The sequence below is a fragment of the Lithobates pipiens genome, unplaced genomic scaffold (genome assembly GCF_037356315.1).
Source record: "Lithobates pipiens isolate NorthernLeopardFrog02 unplaced genomic scaffold, aLitPip1_a1.2 Scaffold_18, whole genome shotgun sequence".
NCBI lineage: Eukaryota > Metazoa > Chordata > Amphibia > Anura > Ranidae > Lithobates > Lithobates pipiens.
Window position 1 is genome coordinate 111,287,104 of NW_027507758.1, and position 23,180 is coordinate 111,310,283.

The following is a 23,180-nucleotide window of genomic DNA, read 5'->3' on the forward strand; positions in this document are numbered from 1 at the left end:
TCCAAAGGTTCATTAGTGCTTAAATGTTGTCTGGAAGGTGTTTACGAAACTGCTGTTGAAAACAGCATTATCAAAGTGGAAGACTGAGGATATACAGTGAATACAGGGCATCATGAACCCACTCCTTGAGAGGGCATCATTACAAGCGCCCTGTACTCAGTGTAATGAGGCAATGCAGTCCTTGCCTTTCTCTGGACTGCAGAGCATCCACCATCGGAGAAAAATACAAATTTTATTAATCACATGACTTGACTGAAAGCAAAAAAAAAAAGGACTGACTTGGTAATAAACTTAAAATGAAGCATTGTGCATTTCCAAATAGTTTAATAGCAAATATGTCCAATCTGACAAGTATGTACAAGAATGAAGGACAGTTATAAAAAAAAAAAAAATTGGTAAAATTGTGTGTCAGGCAGTGCTCTCATCAATGTCTTTGTCAGGATCTTGTTCCTCTTCCTCCTCATCATTTTTCTGCTGTTTCTTCCAGATCTTGGCCATGGCGAGAAGTTTAAGATTGGGCTGATTGGCAGCATCCTCAGGAAAGATGTAGTCATAGTACTCCTCCCAACCAGCATCGGACTAGAAAGGGGAAATGAACAAGAGTTTACTATTAGGACCAGTTACTTTTCCAACCACATACCCCAGTGTTGTTTAACCCATACAGGGCCTGGCAACAGGGTAACTTCAAATCGGGTTTCATGCAGCAGCTTGTTGCTAGGAGCAAAGAAAAACACCACCACCCCCCAACACACACACACACACACACACACACTTTTCCTGTTCTTTCGTATTCCAACCTGGACATTTTTGGGGCTTTGTACCATGTGAAGACCACATGCCTATGACCCAGACAGTGTAAAATAATTTTTTATTTTCTTTCTTGTGACAACCAATTAAAAAACAAAAACAGAAATCTTGAATGTGCACAAGTATTCAACCCCTTGGCTATGAAACCCCTAAATAAGATGTGGGATAAATAATCTGATCCCCTGCAGATTTTGTAAGTTTGTCCACTTACAAAGAAATGAAGGGTCTAGAATTGTTATCATAGATGTATTTTAAAATTATAGAGACAGAATATCAACCCAAAACACAAACATTATACATAAGATTTTACCCTCTTCATGACCAGGCCATTTTTTTTGCTATTCAGCACTGCACTATTTTAACTGGCGACTGCGTTATCATGCAACACTTTACACAAATTCATTTTATCATCTTTTTTTTTCACACAAATAGAGCTTTCTTTTGGTGGTATTGGGCTTTTACATTTTTTTGCTATATAAAACTAAAAAACACCAAAAAAAAAAAAAATTACATTTTCTACCTTTTGTTATAAAACATAGCTAAATAAATCAAATTTCTTCATAAGTTTAGACCAAAATGTATTGTGCTACGTGTCTGGTAAAAAAAACTCCAGTAACGTTTTGAACTGTCATTAATGGGTTACATTTATAACCGCTGTGATTACTAGTGATCTGTGATTGGCAACAGCTAAATTACATGGTACAGGTTGCTGAGACTGGTACCATGTGATAGCTGTGGGGCAATCACTCTATAGGAAACACAACTATTATGAATAAAAATAATTTATAACAGCTTTGTTGACATGATCATGTGATCGCTCATGTGATCCCATCACCCTGAGAAAACCAGCTTTGCAGTGAAGCATGGTGGTGGCAGTATTATGCTAGGAGGATGCTTTTTATTGACAGGGACTAACTGGTCAGGATTGAAGGAAAGCTGGATGGCACTAGATACAGAGCAGTTGTTGAATAAAACCGGTTTCAGTCTGCCAGTGATTTGAGACTGTTCTGGTAGAAGGTGACATGCCATCGCAGTGACCTTAAACATGTGGCTAAAGTCACACTGGGGTGTAATAAAGATAAGCATGTACAGTCAATGCCTAGACCTCAATCCAATTGACTTGAAGATTGCTGTACACCAATGCAATCCATCTAACCTGAAATAGTTTTTCCTTGAGGAAAGGCCAAAAAATCCCAGTGCCTAGATGTGTAAAGTGAAACGAAACCCTTCTATCCTTTACAGCCAAAGAAGCTGCCATCTTAGCCTCTGATCTGCAGTTGCCATCATGCTGCACAGGTGATCAGTTATGACACCAACCATTTGATGTGTTGACAGTGCAATTAAGAGCAGAACTGTGACTGAGTTATCCACTTAAAGATCGGGCCTTTTCTGGTACTTTGTTTACGTGTAAAAATCTGAATTTTTGCCAGAAAATTACTTAGAACTAGGGGTGCGCATCTTCACTTGTCTCACGATTTTATATCACGATGCATCACGATTGGGTGGCCACGTCGCTGGATTGTGGGACAGGTGTCTTTTTATGAAGAGTCAGAAGATACAATTTTGTAGCTGCTGACTTTTAATAAACAAAAAATTTACTGGAACTCTGCTTTGAATTAAAAATAACCTCACTCCTTTAAAGCAGACTTCCACCCAAAAGTGGAACTTCCGCTTTAAGCACCCCTCGCACATTTGGCATGTCATTTTTTGTGGAGGTTGGGGGGGGGGGGGGGAGTGTGTGTCTTTTTTTTTTAGTGGGACTTCCTGTCCCGGCTGCCTAGGTGACGCCTCCTCTCGCCCTAGGCGGCCCCTCCCTGCCAGCAATCTTCTGGGACACAACACAGGTCCCAGAAGACGACAGCACCAAGGAGAGGAGGGGGAGAGGAGTGAGGCTCCGTGTGGCTGCATCTATGGACCGTGGGACAGGCGAGTGTGATTACTAAAAGTCAGCAACTAAACTTTTTGTAGCTGCTGACTTAATAAACTAAAAAAAAAAAACAGGTGGAACTCCGCTTTAAAAAGTGCACTAATCCAGTGCACTACAGGGTACAGGAATTCACACACACGGCTGCTGGGAGGTCAGGAGGGATTAGAATCCACAACTGACAAACAGCCCTGTTAAGTTCCCTGTACTATCTCTGTGCTGACAGGTCACGTTTTAAAACTGCGCAAGCCTGTGCTACAGCGACAAACGTAAATTTTACTATCCATAGGCGACATTTTAAAAGCCTTTACAGGTCGCCACTTAAGATGTACACACGAGGTCTGGTACTAAAATTACTGCCCATGATCTGACGTTCCCAGTCATACCACACATGTGTAGGATGATCGCTGTTTGCGTGCGGGACCGATGTATGAATTCTCCTTCACGCATAAGGGAACGGGAGCACTTTTGTTTTTTACACCATTGCTTTAAATTTATTTTTTGATCACTTTTATTGCTGTGACAAGGAATGTAAACATCCTTTGTGACAATAGGCATGTGACACTCTTGATGGAGACATCTGGGGTCTATACATGGTACAAAGTCTCAAAAATCTATTTTAAATCCAGGGTGTAAAACAAAGACAGGAAATAAAAAAATAAAACCAAGGGGGTGGATACTTTTGCAAGCCACTGAATATATATTTTGATATATAGATGACATTTCCAGTGAGTGGAATGCCACTTTAGACCCCTAAAGCAGCACTATTTTTAGTGCCACGTTACCGTCGTTTTAGTGGCGCTATTCAGCCGCTAGCGGGGGGGGGGCTAGCGCCGGTGTTTTGTCGGCAGTATCGCAGCGATGCCCCATTGATTTCAATGGGGAGCAGCAGTGACTTCACCGCTCTGAAGAAGCTGCTGCCAGCGCACCGCTCCAGTTTGAAAGTCCGAGTGGAGTGAATGGAGCCGCCTTCTTCAGGCACTATTTTTAGCACTGTGGCGCAGGAAAAACGCCCACAGAGTGAAAGGGGTCTTAAAGTAGTAAAAATTGTCTTATTGTGAAATATTTCTAAAATGTATCTAGATTACCCAACGTACCTATTTTAGTGCCAGTTTCGTGGATGCTTCAATCCCAATATCATATTTTATCTCACATCAATAGTAATAAAATAACTGGTTGGTGTTCACCCAACTAGACCGAAGGGCAAATGTCACTTTTGTAAGGTTTTAGTAATGGCAGTGTCTTTGTTTTTAGGAATCTCACGGGGCAGGCATCTGTGACATCAGATGTAATGTGGCCAATTGTGGGACAAGTTCCCTTAGACCTGCAAAGCTTTAAAACCCGGTAGAATAGGAAAAAAACACCTGTCAGAGAGGGTAAAGTACCCACAGCAGAACGTACTGCAGTAGGGCAGCACCATGGTCATTTCACTGGGTATTAATAGGCCTATTCAATCTATAGCCCTTCCCCTGCTAAGCTAGGAAAAGTTTTAAGGAGTCTTACCCCATCCTCTGCTTGGAGTTTTCTCCTCTTCTTGACTCTCTCTGGCATCAACTTGGCCACCCTCTCCTGTGCACTCTCGGGGCCAAATTCCTCCTCAAAGCTCCTCCAGGACTCAAGCAGCATCAGTCTCTCTTCCTTCTCTTCACAGTTCCTCAACGTCTTGTTTGCCTCCTCATATATTTGCCTGCATTTAGCCAGTGTGTCCTCAGATCCAGTTGTCAATTCAAACTGTGCAAGGCTGATCCAAACCTGGGGAAGTGAGGAGAGAAAATTAAATTAGTTATTATTATAAGTTATTATTGCTGCAAGTTTCTTTTGGCATGTACCCCATGGAAAAAATAACATGGCTTGGGAGTCGGGACACTGCAAAATTCATTATAGTAATCTCATGGGGTGATTATTTCAAGTTCACCAGGCCAAAGAATAAAAATTTACGTTGGAAGCATATACATTTAAACCAGTTTAGCTCATATACTAGTATACCACTCATGAAACCGAGCAATTTTTACATTTCCACTATGGGTCTATCAATTCGACCCAGCCATAAATTATGATACCGCAATAATGTACGTAGTGCTTTTTCAGGAAGAGAAAAAAAAATGCTATTTTTTTTTAGGCAAAGAAAAAAAAACAATTAACCACTTGACCTCCGGAAGATTTAGCCCCTTCATGACCAGGCCATTTTTTGCAATACGGCACTGCGTTATTTTAACTGACAATCGTGTGGTCATGCAACGCTGTACACAAATAAAATTTATGTGTTTTTCTCCCTACAAATAGAGCTTTCTTTTGGTGGTATTTGATGTCTGTGTTTATTTTTTGTGCTACCGACAATATTTTATTTTTACTGTCAACTACAAAACATATCCAACGTTTAAAAAATAAAATTCTTCAGAAATTTAGGCCAATATGTATTCTGCTACAAATTTTGGGTAAAAATCTCAATAAGCAGGTATTGATTGACTTGCGGATAAGTTATAGTTATAGTGTCTACAAACTTCGGGATATATACTGGACTTTTTTTTTCAATACTAGTAATGGAGGTGATCGGCAACTTATAGCGGGACTGTGATATTGCGGCGGACATTCTGACATTGACACTTTGACAGTGATCAGTGCTACAAATATTCATTGTCGCTGTACTAATGACACTGGCTGGAAAAAGGTAAACATTTAGAGCGATCAAAGGGTTAAAGTATAACTAAAGGCAACATTATTTTTTCAGTTTTGGATAGAGTGGAGCGGGATTAGAACATCTGTCTTTTTATTGCTTTCTGTGCCCTTGTTCAGGAGATGCACCCTCTCTATTTGTCCTGTTTACACCATTAACATTAAAAAGTGAAAGTAAAAGAAAATACCAAATTTTGTCCACAGAAAAGTAAGAGAGGAAACCTTCCAATGGGAACACTGGTACTGGTGACCTGGGGGTCCCCAAGGAATTCCCTTCATTTGCTGGGATTTCCTCTCACTTCCCGTTTGGCTATGGGGCAGGAAGTAATGAAAAATCTCCACAATGGGACACAGATGGCAAAAATATATGACGAGTTATAACCCTAACTTGCTCTATCCAAAATAAAAAGTTTTGCCTATCGTTCACACACCTTAAATGTGTGCCTAGCCAGTGTTTTTGTGTACTGTGTGAGGTGCTGTTACTAAGGGATGTAATGGCAATAGGCATGTGACCCCAAGTCGCTGCTCTGCCCTTAATATACACACGATTCTGCACAGCGCGACCGACCTGTAATAGTAAATCTATCTGGTGGTTGAAGTGCAAATCCATATATAATTGATATGACAATATAAAATCAGCAGAGAAATTTTAGGGAGGGAGGAAGGAGACAATTAAAAGTTAAGGGGTTAAGCAAGAATAGTGAAAAAAATTGCCCGAGGTACATCTATTACGTTTTCTTTTTAATGTGCCTAATCCTGTTTGGATTTTTACAGTAAATCAAAAAACTTTTCCAATGAATATTTTATACAAATGATGTACCTTAACATGTTGTGTTCTCTGCAGAAGTCTTCTATATAAATTTCTTGTTTTATCAAATTCTTCCTGTTCTATTTCAAAGTCTATGTATGATTTCCAAAGAACCTGCAAAAAGAAAAGACAAGCAATGCTCCATGAATACTACTTTATGCAGCCAAAGTCTGAGAACATCCCTCCAAACATTTGAGTTCAGGTCTTTCCAGTGAAGGGCACTATTAATGTTACAGCTTATGAAAGAGTTTTGACAACTGTGCGCTCCCAACTCCTGTGGGGACAATTTGGGGAAGGCCCTTTTCTATTCCAACATGACCATGCCCCTGTACACAAAGCCAGCAGCAAGCTTCATAAAGACAGAATTTATAAAGTTTGGTGTGGAAATACTTGAGTGGCCTCAACCAAGCCCAGACTTTAACCCTACTGAATACCTTTGGGACCATACAAATTGTTTTTGGATGAACAGATACAAATTCTCACATACACACTGCAACATCCATCTTGTGGGAAGTCTTCCTTGCAGGGTATGAGCTGTTAAAGCTGTAAGGAGGGTTGAAGGCTGTATGGGAATCCAATAAATTCATACAGCTGTGATGGTCAGATGGCTATATAGCCACTTCCAGGCCAGCGACATATCTGTATGTTGCTGGACTTTCGGTGATTATACCGGGATAATGCTTGCAGCCACAGTCATAACACCGGGACTTTTTTACTTTTTATTTTATTTTATTTTTTTAGAGCCATAGGTCAGCTCTCTTGTAAAAGCAATCCTAATGGCTAACTAGCCACTGGATTTCTCTTACAAGTAAGCAGGAGGGGACTTTCCAGTCCCTCCAGGTGACCCGAGCAACCAACTGGCTGAAAAGCCGAACAAAGCCGGGAACGGCTTTGATAGGCTATGGTCACCTGGAAGAGATGACCTGACATCACTTCTGGTTTACCTGCCATTTTTAAAAACCAAACACCAAGATCAGTGTTTTTGAATGCTTTTAAGGGCAGAGGAGGGATTTGGGGTCACATGCCTATTGCTGTCACAAGGTGGTTTACATTCCTTGTGACAGCAATAACAAAATAAAAAAATTAAAGCAATGGAGTAAAATAAATAAATGATTTAAAAAGGAAATCATCCCATATATGTGAGGTATTACTGCAAATGTCAGATTATGGGCAGTAGTTCTAGTACCAAACCTCCTCTGTACAGCTAAAGTGGTAATCCGTAAAGGTGCCGGCCTATGGATAGTAAGATTAACATTGTTTACCGCCATTGCATGTGCAATTTTAAAGCATAACATGGTATCTATTTACTCGGCGTAAAATCTTTTATAGCTCGCAAAAAAATTGGGTTACATTTTTTTGCATTCAAATTCAAAGTCAGTCAGCTCTTGAAGAAACAGTTACATCAATGTAGCCTGAGACAGAAACGGAGCTTAATGACTGCAATGAATCTATATGCTGCACTGTGATGTACTGTAAAAAGTAGGGATGCACTGATACTGGTATGGGCTCGGATACAGAGTATTTTCACAAGTATTCATACTCATGAAAATGATTCCGATACCCAAAACCAACACTCTGTCCATACAAGATGAATGGGTGCAAATTACACTGCAAAGAATCAAATGCGATTTAAACAGAAATGCGTTAATTCCTGTCTGAATCGCATGCAATTTCACCCACTGCTCCTGTGCGTGTGAACCCAGTATAGAAAGGGAAGCCCCATCTAGTGCGGCAAAGGGCAGTTTATTAAAAATGTTATAACAACTCACATGAAAATACAGATCTAGCCATATCCAAATCTGTACAGTGTCCCTGTCCCACCGATGACAGAAAACCACAGCCCCTGGAGGAGATGTATAGATGGTCCACCCCCAAGCCATCACTTCCACCCTATACCCACAGGGGTCCGGAACTTCTCCAGCAGCCATGGTTTTCCATCATCGGTGGGACAGGTACACGATGCAGATTTGGATTTGACAAGATATGTACTTTTTAAACACGACTTGTTATAACATTTGCCCATTGCTGCACTAGATGGCCCTTCTCTTTCTATACTGGGTTCACAGGAACGGTGGGGGAAATCGCATGCATTTTGGATAGGAATCACACTGCATTTCTGTTCAAATCGCATGCTACTCTTTGCAGTGCGATTTGAGCCCATTCATTATGTATGGACGCAGATTGCCCCGCAGGTACTCGGTATCGCCAAGTAAGTGATGATCTGCTTGCTCAGCGGGGATAGCACCGTTTATCCCCGCTGAGCCGGCGGACGTGTGCAGGGACCACCCTGTCAGATCTCCGCTCTCCTCTAAGGGGGATCGGATGAACACAGACCGTCTGTCCATGTTCATTCGATCCGCTCTGTAGACGGATGGAAAAATAGGATTTTCCTCTGTCTGCAGAATCGGACCATAGCAGAGACGGATGATATCGGGTGTCTGCGGTGTCATTCGCAAACACCCGCTATCCCATAGGGATGCATGTATGTCCGTATTTCATCCGCAAATGGATGGATAAAATACAGACATACTGTCCGCATGTGTGAAAGGGGCCTAAGGCAAATTGAGTTGAGGCTGCGATAGGCAACTGGGTGCAGGATGCTCTGTGCCAGGGCACTAGAGAGCATCTAGGAGTCTATATATGAAATAAAAATATGAAATGATGGAGCACATATTGCAAATGACTTAATACTTTACAAAAATGATTCAAAATATGTAATTGAAAACACAACAGTTTCCATTTAAAAAAGGCAAAAATGTATCCTATTGGCAATTTCATATGATTGTACATAAAGAGCACTATTGTGGAGCTTGCCTAAATGCATCACAGGTCCGGTGGTCAAACCAATGCGATGCCTTTTTTTCTAAAAACCACTAAAGATGGACTTTTGTTTTCTTTCAATATTTTATTAAAGAGAAATGAACAAAAGTACAATTTGTCTTCATTTGTAGAGTTGCATTGTCACAAATAACCATAATCCAGGAGTTGTATTCAGTTTTGTACAACATTGAATGGCATAATAGCATGGTAAGATTGTTATGGGAATTCAACTGGGGGTTGCATTTGGAAGTTATCAGTCTCAGCAAGAGAGGTCAATCAAGCGTTCATCCAACTATGCTGCTAAGAAATGTATGATCCATGGGTCCCAGGCGTTCTTACATTTTGGCATAGAATCCATTGAAGCGGAGTTCCACCCAAAAGGGGAAGCTTTGCTTGTTTGCACCCTCCACTGCCACACTTTCTCGGAGGGGGGGGCAGATACCTGTCAAAACCAGATACCCGCCCTACTTCTGGGTAAGATCACCGCACTGAGATCTAGGAAATGTCTGGCTCCACCTATCCCCCGTCGCCTTCTGGCAGACACACAGGTCCCAGAAGACAGTGGGACCATTCAGAAAGCATGACTCGCACATGCACAGTAGGAAACATTCTGTGAAGCCACAAGGCTTCACTTCCTGTTTTCCCTAGTGAAGATGCTGATGCCTGCACCCAAAGCCGATCAACGAATCGGCTAGGGGTGCTAACATTGCGGGATACCTGGACAGGTAAGTGTCCTAATATCAAAAGTCAGCAGCTACATTATTTGTAGCTGCTGACTTTAATTTTTGTTACATTTTTTTAGACTGGAACTCCGTTTTAATTTTGCTGTCAGTTACCCATTGAAGAATATGTTGTGAAGTCTGTAATAGACTTCAATCTTAAAGTGTTACTGAACCCACAATAGTAAAATCAGACTGTATATGCTTTAAAGCATGCTTGTTATACTCACTAAGGGGTTAATCCCCTTCATTATTTAAAAAGTCTGCTTGATCCTCCCCTTTTACATCCCCAAATCCATCTGCTGATAGAACTTAGCTCTAGGAGGCACTCTGCACATGCTCAGTTTGGTGTGTATTGCTAGAGAGGTTTTTTTTTTTTTAAAGGGTGCATGTGATCGGCACAGGGCCAATCATCACTGTCCTGACAGAAAGTCAGGAGTCATGAAGCCTCGTAGGACAGTCAGAGGGGAATAAAAACTCCTACAAGCTTTAACCAGTGCTTGGCCAGACATTGGTAGAAGTTACAAAACTACTTTATACTGCTGATGAGAAAAGCAGTTTATATTTGCTAAAATGACTGCATTTCCATGTACTGTGGGAAACCAGATATAGTGAATGCAGGGTCTGGGTTTAGTAACACTTTAAGGTCCATCTGCCACTTGGCCATGGGAGAATGGTGTTGTGAGGAAAGGGCCACTAAGGGGCTTTTGTCTTAAAGTACCAGAGACTTTATTTTTTATACATGTTGAAAATATTTTCTTTCAGCAGTTTCTGAAATACAAAAGTATGCATTCCCAGATAAAAAACAAACAAAAACAAAAAAAAACACTCACTCACTTCTGGCATATCAAGACGCGGCTGTCCAATTGCAAGCTCGTACACAGCACGGGCTCTGTCAACATCACCCAGAATGGTTTCCAGTTCTGCAAATTTAATCCACGTTGTGCAGTTTTCCGGTGTGAATTCCAAAAACTTTTCATACAGCTTTCTACATCTATCAAATTCTCGAAGCTGTAACTCCAGTTCTATATAGCCTTTAAACAGCTTCAGTTTTGGTGATTTGCCAATGGATGTGCCCTACAACGGAGAAAGACCAGAGGTGTTGCAAATAATTCAGAGGTATTGTCTAAAAATTAAGATAATCTGACAAAACTGGGAACCAAATCCCTTTTTCCATAAAGAGTCAAAAGAATTTGTGGATATGTAAAAAGCAAAACTTTATTTTTGAAAGAGTGCGGAAGGCCTAGACTCCCTGTCAAGTTTTTACTGTGTTTAGGATCCCATCTGGGGAGCTGCCCCCTTTTTGTTTGTGATCATTTTCACTGAAATAGAAAGTAATGGTGAATCCAAATTTTTGGAGTGGTCACCAGAACAAGGTGTGAGGGTAGACATTCCAGCGGGGCAACTGTATAAGAGAGGAATTCCACCCTCTTTTGTCAAGATCTCCTTTCATTTCCTGTATCTGGAACAGGAAGTGAAGGGCAATCTCTACCTAATTCATTTCTATACAAACATTACAGTACAGCAAACATGGGCCATAATGGGCAAACACTTTAACCACTTCCTTACCGCGCTATAGCTGAAAGACAGCTACAGCACGGCTGTTCCAGGAGGGTGTCCAGGAACATCCTCCCGGAACCATGCCGCTTGGGTGCCCATATGGTGTCCTTTGTACACATTTACAGATTGTGGTAAAGGGCCAATCACAATGGCCCTTTAGCACGTGATCAGCTGTGTCCAATCAACTGATCGCAGTGTGAACAGATTTGCCGGTTATCGCGGTACTTTTCTCACACGCTGTCACAGTGTGAGGAGAGGAGAGCCGGTAACTGGCAATCCTAAAAGGGGACATCAGTGACTCCTCATCAGCACAGCCCCAGCAGCGCAGATCACTGGACAGAAAAAAAAAAAAGTGTTTGCTTTTTATTTTTTATTTAGCAAAAAATAAAAAACCCAGTGGTGATTAAATATCCCTGTCTCAAAAAAAAAAAAAATGATGTTTAACATTCCATGAGTACAATGACCGTGTAATTGTCAAAGTGTGACAGCACTGAAAGCTGAAAATTGGCCTGGGCATGAAGGGGGTATAAGGAATAAGTGCCCAGTAAGCAAGTGGTTAGTGTTTTTTGCAAGCCCCAGATAGAACCTTTACCAAATTAAAAATTCTGACCACTAACTTTTTTTTTTTTTTAACAACCAATAGAGCAAGTAAGAAAACTTTTAGATGTAGATTTTGAACTTTCATTAAATTAGATTCTTTTTTTTTTTATTTATGGCATATATAATGTTCAGCTTACTTTTGCACAGTGTTCAAAGAAAACATGAGCAGAATGAATCAGAATTTTACCCAAACTTACCAAAGCTTTTCGAGCCATAGGAAGATTTTTCTGTCTTATCTCAAATTGTGCATACATTAACCAGATTTTGGCAAATGTAAACTGGAAGAGAAGAAAAATCAATAATGAGGTCTGAATTCAAAACAAGCTATTGTACTACCTCACTGTAGGTGTGGAGCCAGTACTCTAAAAGTACCATTACTTGGAAGCCTGCATCACCCACTGATTAAATGGATAAATACCCTTAAAACCTCTTTTTAACTGGCCAATTGAACTGCTAAGACCATGTTAAGTCTGCGTGTTATTGGGCTTAATGTACAGCTTATACTTTCTATTTACCTTTTTGTGTGGTATCAGTTCTAAGCAGGCTTGATAAACTTGTCTGGTCCTTTCTGGATCCTGTCAAAATAATATACAGTTAAAAAATCATAAATAAATAAAAAAAAAACACACACCTCTGGGTGATCTACAGTATGTACATTGCAGGGATTTTAAGCACATTTGTTGCAAATTCCTACCTTTTGTTATTCTGAAGAAATAGCTCTTTGTCGGTGTTCATTTGCAAAATAACGGGAGTTATTTTATATCAATCAGCTGCTGCACTTTCAGCGTTCTAATGAAGGAAGTGGTTTGGTCTGTATCACATTAGACATTTCCCTTTAGAAAGTATCTTACCAAAAACATTTTTGTTTCAGGCTTCCCCAAAATCTGATTTGTATCTTAGTGCAGACTTCTGTGAAAATCAGTAAGCTAATCACGCAATCAGGAAATTATATTTATGGGGTATGTTCTATACACCATCTGTATACGAAAATGTGTCACCTGAGTGTCTGCTCCGAGTCACCTACATGACACCTAAGATGGTGGTGCCTAGCAGTAGTCTGAGGCTTTGAATTTCTACACAAGGGAGGCTTTTAGAGGTAAAAACATGCAAAAGATATGTTAAAGAGGAACTCGTCTTAAAAAAAAAAAAAAAAAATATTATTATTATTAAAGTGGGAGTCCGCTGTTTTTTTTTTTTTTTTTTTTTTTTTTTAAAGCCAGCAGCTACAAATACTGCAGCTGCTGACTTTTAAAATAATGACACTTACCCGCCCAGCGTGCCCGCGATGTCGGCACCCGGAGCCGATCTCTCGATCGTCTCTCGGGTGCTGCCGCCGCCATCTTGGGTATGGGAATCAGGAAGTGGAGCCTTTCGGCTTCATTTCCCGGTTCCCTACTGCGCATGCGCGAGTCGCGCTGCGCAATAAGGATGGTCCCCGCTGTCTCTGGGATCCGTGTGTTTCCCAGCAGGCAGCGTTGGACCTTCGGAAAGGGGCGTAGATTCTGCGGAAAGGGGCGTACCTTCTGCAGAATCTACGCCGGAAGTGGGTGCAGATACCTGTACTGTACAGGTACCTGCACCCCCCTCCCCCCTGAAAGGTGCCAATTGTGGCGCCGGAGGGGGGGGGGGAGGGTTCCAATGAGCAGAAGGTCCACTTTAGGGTGGACCTCCGCTTTAAGTCAGCAGCTACAGATACTGTGAGCGGTATTTTTACTTTTAAGTCAAGGTCCACTTCAAATACACACATATATACCGAAATGTATTGTCTGGCAACAAAGTCTAATGTGCTACCAAATAACTCCAAACTAACAAATGTGACCCGTGGGACTCGCTCTAGAAGTAACCTCTGCTCTTCAATAAAAAAAACAAAAAAACACTATTGTTTATACCTTTGCATCTAGCTCTTCATACAATGCATAGTTAATCCACAAGTATATATATCTTTTCCAGTGCCTCTTCTCCTTGGTGGGTGGGACGTTAGCGATAGCGCGTTCATACACCTCTCGGACAGTGTCAGCATCTGTATCACTTTCTACCAACCGCAAGTAGTCAAACCAAGCATCATAATTATGAGGATTGGCCTTTAAATAAAAAAAAAAAGTGTAACAATGATTAATTCTAATATTATATCACCCAAACCAGGAATCAAAAACAAGGGCAAAAAAAAATAAAAATCTATCTACAGCAATACACTGTACATGTTTGTAATTCGTAACACCATTCACCTTGACTTCTTCCTCATACTGAAATCTCCTTTTATTCACGATGATATCTTCAATCCCCCTCCGGTCTCCATATTTTTTTTCAAAAACGGTGTAGTTCTTGAACAGTTCTTGGGCATGTTGCTTTGAGATCCTGTCTAGGGCATATTTATAGATCACTCGTACTCTTTCAGACTAAAAAAAAGAAGAAGTCAGTTTAGCTGATTTTTCATTTTAGATTTCTACTTTGTGGACGACTGATGAGAGGTAATTGTGCTCAGCCTATGCATTGATCAAGGCAACCCTGCCAGACAGCAAATCCAGAGCCTTAAACCTCTGCTGCAAATCATTACGTCTTAGTCAAGTGCACATCTCCAGCCTGCTTGCTGGATGGATGGTGAAGGAGCAGCAGCACACTAACTTTTCATTATTCTGCTCTCACATTCTGTTAGCATTTTCCCCTATCTGCACATGTACACAGCAGTAACAAACAACTGGCCACTCTCCCCACCTATACCCGGCCTTCACAGCAAGGAGCAAATGGAAGGGCAAACCAAAGAAAATTCCCTGCAACTAAGTTATCCTAACAGTTTTCGTTAAAAACAGGGGTTTAGATTTTACATACATGCAAATACATGTGCAAGCTGCTCCAAGGCACCCCAGTATTATCTGCAGTCCTAACTCTTTAAAGTCTGGAAGCCTGGAGGTAGCCTACCCCTCAAAGGCAAAGGAGCACACTGGACACCCAGCACAAAGGTACATGTATTTACAAATGTGTGCTAACTAAACCCATGTTTTTAAACTGTTAGACTGTATAAATTGTCTAGTTGCAGACTGGCTGGGGATTTGAGCGGGGAATTATCTTTGGTCATTTTGTATGCATTGCCCTTCCATGTGCTCCTTGCTGTGAAGGCCAATTATAGGTGAGGGCAGTGGCCAGTTGTTTGTTACTGATGTAATATTGGTAAGGGGGACACACTGGACACCTTTGCTGCCACTGTGCTATGTGTTGGGTGTCCAATGTACTCCTGTGCCTTTAAGGAGGGGTGGGCTAACTCCAGGCTCACCTGCCCTCTCTCTATCCATTACAATGCATGTGCTTCTACTATGGAGGCTCCCATAAATTTACAAGAGTTAGGACTGCAGATAATACTGGGGTGCCTTGGAGTGGCTCTACAGCTTACGCATGTATTTGCAAACGTGTGCTAACTAAACCCTTGTTTGTAACGGAAACTGTTAGGATAATTCTGTTGCAGACTGGCTGTGTATATACCAGTATCTCACAAAAGTGAGTACACCCGTCACATTTTTGTAAATATGTTATCTTTTCATGTGACATCACTGAAGAAATTACACTTTGCCACAATGTAAAGTAGTGAGTGTACAGCTTGTATAACAGTGTACATTTGCTGTCCCCTCAAAACAACACAGCCATTAATGTCTAAACCGCTGGCAACAAAAGTGAGTATACCCCTAAGTGAAAATGTCCAAATTGGGCCCAATTAGCCCTTTTTCCTCCCTGGTGTAACGTGATTCGTTTGGGTTACAAGGTCTCAGGTGTGAATGGGGAGAAGGCGTGTTAAATTTGGTGTTATCGCTCTCACTCTCTCATACTGGTCACCAGAAGTTCAACATGGCACCTCATGGCAAAGAACTCTCCGAGAACCTGAAAAATAATTGTTGCTTTACATAAAGATGGCCTAGGCTATAAGAAGATTGCCAAGATCCTGAAAATTATCTGCAGCACAGTAGTCAAGACCATACAGTGGTTTAACAGGAAAGGTTCCACTCAGAACAGGCCTTGCCAGGGTCGACCAAAGAAGTTGAGTGCACGTGCTCAGCATCATATCCAGAGCTTGTCTTTGGGAAATAGACATATGAGTGCTGCCAGCATTACTGCAGAGGTTGAAGGGGTGGGGGTCGGGGTCAGTGTCAGGCCATACGCTGCACACTGCATCAAATTGGTCTGCATGGCTGTCATCCCAGAAGGAAGCCTCTTCTAAAAGATAATGCACAAGACAGTCTGCAGTTTGCTGAAAACAGACTAAGGACATGGATTACTGAAACCATGTCCTGTGGTCTGAGGAGACCAAGATAAACTTATTTGGTTCAGATGGTGTCAAGCGTGTGTGGCTGCAACCAGGTGAGGAGTAAAGACAAGTGTGTCTTGCCTACAGTTAAGCATGGTGGTGGGAGTGTCATGAGTGCTGCCGGCACTGGGGAGCTACAGTTCATTGCGGGAACCATGAATGCCAACATGCACTGTGACATACTGAAGCAGAGCATGATCCCCTCCCTTCCGAGGCTGGGCCACAGGGCAGTATTCCAACATAACGACCCCAAACACACTTCCAAGACAGCCACTGCCTTGCTAAAGAAGCTGAGGGTAAAAGTGATGGACGGCCAAGCATGTCTCCAGACCTAAACCCTATTGAGCATCTGTGGGGCATCCTCAAACGGAAAGTGGAGGAGCGCAAGGTCTCCAACATCCACAAGCTCCATGATGTCATCATAGGGTTGCAAGACTAAGCCCTTGTACACACGGTCGGACATTTGTCCGACGGATTTTGTCCGAAACTGCATACACACGGTCGGACGAAGTTGTCGGAAAATCCGATCGTTCAGAACGTGATGACGTTATTTCGTTACGATGGGACTACGTTCAGGCTAGTAGCCAATAGCTTTGGGGTAGGAATTTGATCTCAGCATGCGTGGCACTTTGTCCGATCGGAATTCCCTACACATGATTGGACAAGGTCTGATCGGATCATGTTGTCGGAAAGTTTTATAGCCAAGCTGGAAAACTTGGTCCGTCGGATATTCCGACCGAAACAGTCCGATGGAGCCCACACACTGTTGGATTATCCGACAACACGGTCTGATCAGACATTTTCCATCGGAATGTCCGACCGTGTGTACGGGGGCCAACACTGGTTCCAATGTTCTTCTTTCTTACAATACCCAAAAGTCAATTGGCAAGAACCTATTTGGAAAAGCACATGCTAGTTTTATTGGTACAAAAATTGGTTAAAAAAATAAATATTACAGTACTGTATATTGAACTAGTGTTTGTTGAACTCTAGGCAGATAAATGCACACATAAATGCAGCTCTGTATTGAATAATACATAGTTAAATTGAATTTGACCTGATATCAGCCTCTTGGAATCCCCATAGAGGGAGGCTGAAGTACGAGAGGAAGAAGCGGTACAAGGAGCCACACAATTCATGTGCTGGACTGGGAGCATGCTGACAGGAGGAGAAAGTACAAACAGATGACAATCACTGTGATGCTTCTCCTTTATTCTGTAGTCACGAGCTTAGAGTGGGTCCATAACAGGCTTAGAGAAAGCAGGTTGAATGATGCTGAAATAGTGCAGGGGGCAGCTCCCTATTAAAGTTGGTTTCATTTTAATCTGTTACTGCACACATTTTTTCTCTACTCAAAAAAATACAGATAGTGGATTATCACACACATGCAAAATAGATGAACTCACCTCTTTTTGATTTTCCTCAAATTTGGCAAATGCTACATAAAGATTTTCATCCATATGATCCTCTCCAAAAAACTCCACTGCTCTCTCATACACCTTCCTTGCATGCGCGATGTAACCATGCTTCTCCTCAAAGCGGGCATACTTGATCCAGTTCTTCACATCAGGGTGTACAATGACAAGTGCATGGATGTTAAGGGAAATTTCTAGCCATCCATCCCGTACAAAAGAACTTTTGGTCCTTATAATCAAGGACAACATTTACAGACGTTCACTGGAGTTTGCACAATATTAATCCTAACTAGCTATACTTCTACTTTCACTACTTTAACTCTCCAATCCAACCAAATCTTAGAAGCAACAATACGGTGTTGCCTACAGTCACCAAGAAACATACAGGCCACTTCTCTGAACCAAAACCGTAAAAGATGCAGGACGCTGTACTTGATGGGCATTAGTATTTTTTAAAGGCTAAGTTCACCTTCAGGAGCATGTTATTGGTTACACCCATATTTGGGGTGTAACAAGTAACATGCTCCTATACATCCACCTCCCGCCTCCAGCGCTCACTTTTTGAAAACAGTTTCCTGTAGAATATGAACAAATCATATCCCTCTATAGTGTGTACTTGTCTTAAATAACAGCACTAAGTGTAATTTCTGTCTGCTGCTTTGTTCCTCTGCTATTAGCATGAATCCTGAGAAGTTTTCCTGACACCAAGAGAAAAATGTTGACAGGGAAGGGACCTCCAGCCGATTGACAGCCTTGGCTCTGTTCCTGTGTGAAGGGGGTGTATCTCTTCCCTCCAATCGGCTCTCAGATCTCTCCAGACTGAGCTCTGCAGAGTGTAACTTCAGCTCTCTGCCCCTTTTTTCTGAACTCTCAGACAAGCATCTAAATTTAGCACTTTGAGCAGATGTAGAGAAGACTGCAGATAGATTCAACTTATGTAGGAGGATTTGCTTCATCTCCTGAGGATACAAATGTACAATTCCCAATGCACACAGTCGGCAATAAAACTGAAATAACTAAACAGAGTGCTAAACAAGTCTTGGGGGGAAAAAAGGATATATCTCTCGTATATGGACCGTGCTTTGTCCACTTCCTTGTAGCGGAGCTCAAAATTGATGTAGGAATGCCATGCTTGTTCCTCAGGCTGCCAGTCCATCCAACGTTCAAATACCTGCCTGGTACCTGCGACATTGCCCAGCAGCTCCTCCATGTAGGTGTATTTGTACCTTTTAAGAGAAGATCAACATTGGCCCAGATGTTCTATGTAAGAGGAAGTCTAGAGAAGTCAAATGTGAAAACAGTTCATCATATGCCAAACTAGCTCACATACCAGAACTGATTGACTCTAGGTAGGATGATGATAGCTCGATCCCAGATATTTCGTGCATGGTTAACCTGGCGGTTCTTCATCTCCATTTCTGCATATTTCAGCCATAGCGTGATATTCCTGTGGTCTACATCCAACGCTCGCTCGTAAATAGATCGTGCCCTATAGAGGCGACATATAAAAGTCTATTTACAACAATGATAAGTTTGTTTTGGGATACATGATCAAAATAATCATTTCATGATGGAAAAATAAAATTGTAACTTCATGGAAATAATTTTATTTGCCGTATCATACGTACAATACCCCCGTTTCTCGCTGTATATATCCCAAGGCTTAGCTTAGTTTACTTCTAGCACTTTTTACCTGTTTATTCCACCAGTATTTCTCCTTTTAGGTCATTCTCTGCAGAGGGTGTTACACTGTACCTCGATCTTATGAAACTTTAGCCAAAATGTTTAAGTTTTCTATAAAACTAGAAGGGGTAGAACCACTCTCAGTTTTCTATTGCTTTCAGTGGCACGTCTTATTGCCATAGAAACACAGAAGGAAGTAAATTAAAGTGACAAAGACCACAAAAACCTGACACTTTCCCAATACTATCCAAATCTATAAGAGTTTTGAATTGGGTTCTCCAAGAACTGCACCATCGTTGCGACAACTTTATTTTAGGTTTACAGTAGTGTACATACCTCTGAACTTCCTTTAGACTTTCTTCCCATTGTGCATATTTTATCCAGTTACTGATAACAGTTCTGTTTTTCCTTATGTTATCTTCAAAGGTCTGTAAGGAAAAACAAAAACATACGTTTTAAATGTTATTTAAAAGTATTAAAAACAATATAGTATATTGGATGGCTGTAATATGGCAATAATGACTCAACCAAAACAATTCAGACAGACATGTCTCAATAGACCCGATGTCAGATTTTGTCAAGCCTTGTATATCAGGGCTATGAGGCTCACCAGTGCGCAACACTAAACTAAACTGGCTCAGAGGCAGCCAATGTAAACACAGGTAGCAGACTGGGCTGATAGTTTTTATTCAGGAGGCATCTGTTGGACTTTAAGTGGTTCTAAAGGTTTGTTAAAAAAAAAAAAAAAAAAAGAAAGAAAAACAACACACACAACAAAAAAAAAAGAACACATCAGATCTCAATAGGGAAAATGATCATGCTGGATATCTATACTGATATGGACTGGGTAATGTCTTAAGAATGAAAGGATGCCACATCATTTGATGGCTGAATTCAAAGACACCCCAAAAAATCAAAGTGCAAAAATGATGCAGCAGGCTAGTGAAACTCAAAAATGGTACTCAGTAGTCTTTATGGCCCCCCATGTGCTTGTATACATGCCTGTGAACATCGGGGCATGCTCCTAATGAGACAATGGATGGTGTCCTGGGTTATTTCCTCCCAGATCTGGACCAGGGCATCACTGAGCTCCTGAACAGACTGAGGTGTAACCTGGCGGCATTGGATGGACCGAAACAATGTCCCAGAGGTGTTCTATTGGATTTAGGTCAGGCGAGCGAGGGGGCCAGTCAATGGTATCAATGCCTTCATCCTCCAGGAACTGGCTGCATACTCTCATCACATGAGGCTGGGCATTATCTTGCATCAAGAGGAACCCAGGACCCACTGCACCAGTGTAGGGTCTGACAATGTGTCCAAGGATTTCATCCCGATCCCGAATGTCAGTTAGAGTGCCATTGTCTAGCCTGTAGAGGTCTGTGTGTCCCTCCATGGATATGCCTCCCCAGACCATCACTGACCCACCAAACAGTCATGCTGAACAATGTTACAGGCAGGATAACGTTCTCTACGGCTTCTCCAGACCCTTTCCGTCTGTCACATGTGCTCAGCATGAACCTGCAATCATCTGTGAAAAGCACAGGACGCCAGTGCCTGCCAATTATGGCGTTCAATGACAAATGCCAATTGAGCTCCACGGTGCCTGGCAGCGAGCACAGAGTCCACTAAAGGATGTCAGCCCTCAGACCACCCCATGGAGTCTGTTTGATGTTTGTTCAGAGACATCAATACCAGTGGCCTGCTGGAAGTCATTTTGTAGGGCTTATCCTGTTCCTCCTTACAAAAAGGAGCAGATACCAGTCCTGCTCATGGGTTAAGGACATTCTATGACCCTGTCCAGCTTTCCTAGAGTAACTGCCTGTCTCCTGGAATCTCCTCCATGCTCTTGAGACTGCTGGGAGACACAGCAAACCTGGCAAAGTCACATATTTATGTGCCATCCTGGAGGAGTTGGACTGCCTGTGCAACCACTATAGGGTCCAGGTATTGACTCATGCTACCAGTAGCGACACTGATCCTAGCCAAATGCAAAACTAGTGAAAAACTGTCAGAAAAGATTAGTATTTTCGGATTTTTCCCCATCGAGATCTGATGTGTTTTCAAAATGTTCCTTTACATTTTTGAGCAGTGCATCTATCATACATGTAATACTTAACTGCTCTGTGCAATTGTTTTGCACAGAGCAGCCCAGATCCTCCTCTCTACTGGTACTCCTGGCCTGCCCCCTCCGCCGAGTGCCCATCCTACCAAACTGCTTTCTATGGGGGCACACGGGCAGGCTCACACACACAGAGTGCTGTCTTCCAAGCCATTGTGAACTGAGGGAGCGGAGAGAGCCTCGGCTTTTGTGTACATCACTGGATTCAAATTGGGCTCAGCTAAGTAAGCAGAGGTCTGGAGGCGAAGCTGCACTCTTCTTTTTTACTTTCATGGATAGAATGCATAATGATAAACTTTCTACCTTTACAACATCTTTTAGAAATGATCTGTGTGAAATTTTATTTGTGCTTTAATAAGTGAATACATTTAAAAATATTAAAAGTAGAGGTCGACCAATATTTTGCATTTTTTAATTAATCGGCATCTGCCGATTGTGCTGATAAAGAGGCCGATTATATGTTCAGCGCGACTTGCAAAAGACTTCTGTAATAGAAGTCAATGTAAGTTGCCTGAAGTTAGTTGAATCAGTGAAGCGACTTTCCTCCTCTCTGGGTAGTCTGCTAAGAAAAGGTCAAAGAGATGCAAAGTTTATTCTTCAATGGACTGAGCTCTGTGTGTAGAGTTCTCAGTTTAACCATTTAAAGACTTAGGCCCCTTTCACATGGACGATCCGCTCAGGCCTGCCTGTCAGTTTTTCAGGCTGACCTGAACGGATGCTCCATAGAGGTCTATGGAGCGTCGGATGTCAGCGGTGACAAGTCTGCTGACATCCGACCAGCTCCGATCCGAAAAAGTGTGACGGAGGAAAAAGCTATTTTTCCATCCGTCATCGGATGACGACGGACACTGCGGTCCGTCGTCACCCGATCTCCCATAGGGGAGAGCGGCGCTGTGACAGGTCCGTCCCTGCGCAGTGTGCAGAGATGGATCTGTCATCTTCCTGCTCAGCAGAGATCGCTCCGGCGATCCCCGCTGAGAAAGCGGATATCCACGGGGCGGATCAGCACTGATCCGCCCCGTGTGAAAGGACCCTAAATCTTTTCTGACACTTGTTGCTTACAAGTAAAAATCCTGTATTTTTTTCTAGAAAATCACTTAGAACCCCCAAAAATTATATCTTTTTTTTTTAGCAGAGACCCTAGGGAATAAAATAGCGGTTGTTGCAATATTTTTTGTGACGCGGTATTTGCGCAGAGGTCTTTGAAACACAATTTTTTTGGAAAAAATACACAGATTAAAAAAAAAAAAACAAAAAAAAAAAAAAAACAGTAAAGTTATCCCTTTTTTTTTCGTCCAAAAGTTTTGAGTACAGGCTGTTCCTTCAGAGCTCATGCACTGGTGACATCCCCAGCCCATTTAGGATGCACATTTAGGAGATATTTACTGCACCTATAGGTAAGCCTATAATAAGGCTTACCTATAGGTAAACATAAACCACTGGAGTTTACTCCCACGTAAAGATTGCAAGGGGTTATTATATTACAGATAGGTGCTGTACTGATTGTATCTGCATGGCTCTCTACACTTACAACTGCTGTGTTCACATCCTGTTCTTGCCTTTGGAAATGACAGGTGTGGCTAGAGAAACACACTGAAGTCTATGGAGAGAAGCAAGTAACAGACAGAGCAGCCAATGGGACTCAAGCTGCTGGACTATGTGCACACTTCACACTTCTTCATCTGTTTGCACTCACTTTATTTAGCATAACTGCCCTACACTTATAGCAGTCATACACACCGACCAATTCTGAATGCAAGC

General features: G+C 41.9%; 1 protein-coding gene across 1 annotated transcript in view; it reads right to left on the minus strand.

Moving 5' to 3' along the window:
- Positions 1-304: 304 nt before the first annotated feature.
- The window catches only part of CRNKL1 (crooked neck pre-mRNA splicing factor 1), a 29,210-nt gene continuing 6,334 nt past the window's right edge, over positions 305-23,180 (minus strand). The window contains exons 3-14 of the mRNA XM_077486013.1: positions 19,637-19,728; positions 18,948-19,106; positions 18,677-18,843; positions 17,609-17,787; positions 14,137-14,307; positions 13,801-13,992; positions 12,427-12,486; positions 12,109-12,189; positions 10,589-10,828; positions 6,225-6,326; positions 4,235-4,483; positions 305-579 (exon numbers count right to left, since the gene is read on the minus strand). Of these exons, the coding sequence (XP_077342139.1) occupies positions 409-579; positions 4,235-4,483; positions 6,225-6,326; positions 10,589-10,828; positions 12,109-12,189; positions 12,427-12,486; positions 13,801-13,992; positions 14,137-14,307; positions 17,609-17,787; positions 18,677-18,843; positions 18,948-19,106; positions 19,637-19,728 (1,863 nt within the window). The 3' untranslated portion in view covers positions 305-408. The remainder of the gene's footprint in view (positions 580-4,234; positions 4,484-6,224; positions 6,327-10,588; positions 10,829-12,108; positions 12,190-12,426; positions 12,487-13,800; positions 13,993-14,136; positions 14,308-17,608; positions 17,788-18,676; positions 18,844-18,947; positions 19,107-19,636; positions 19,729-23,180) is intronic.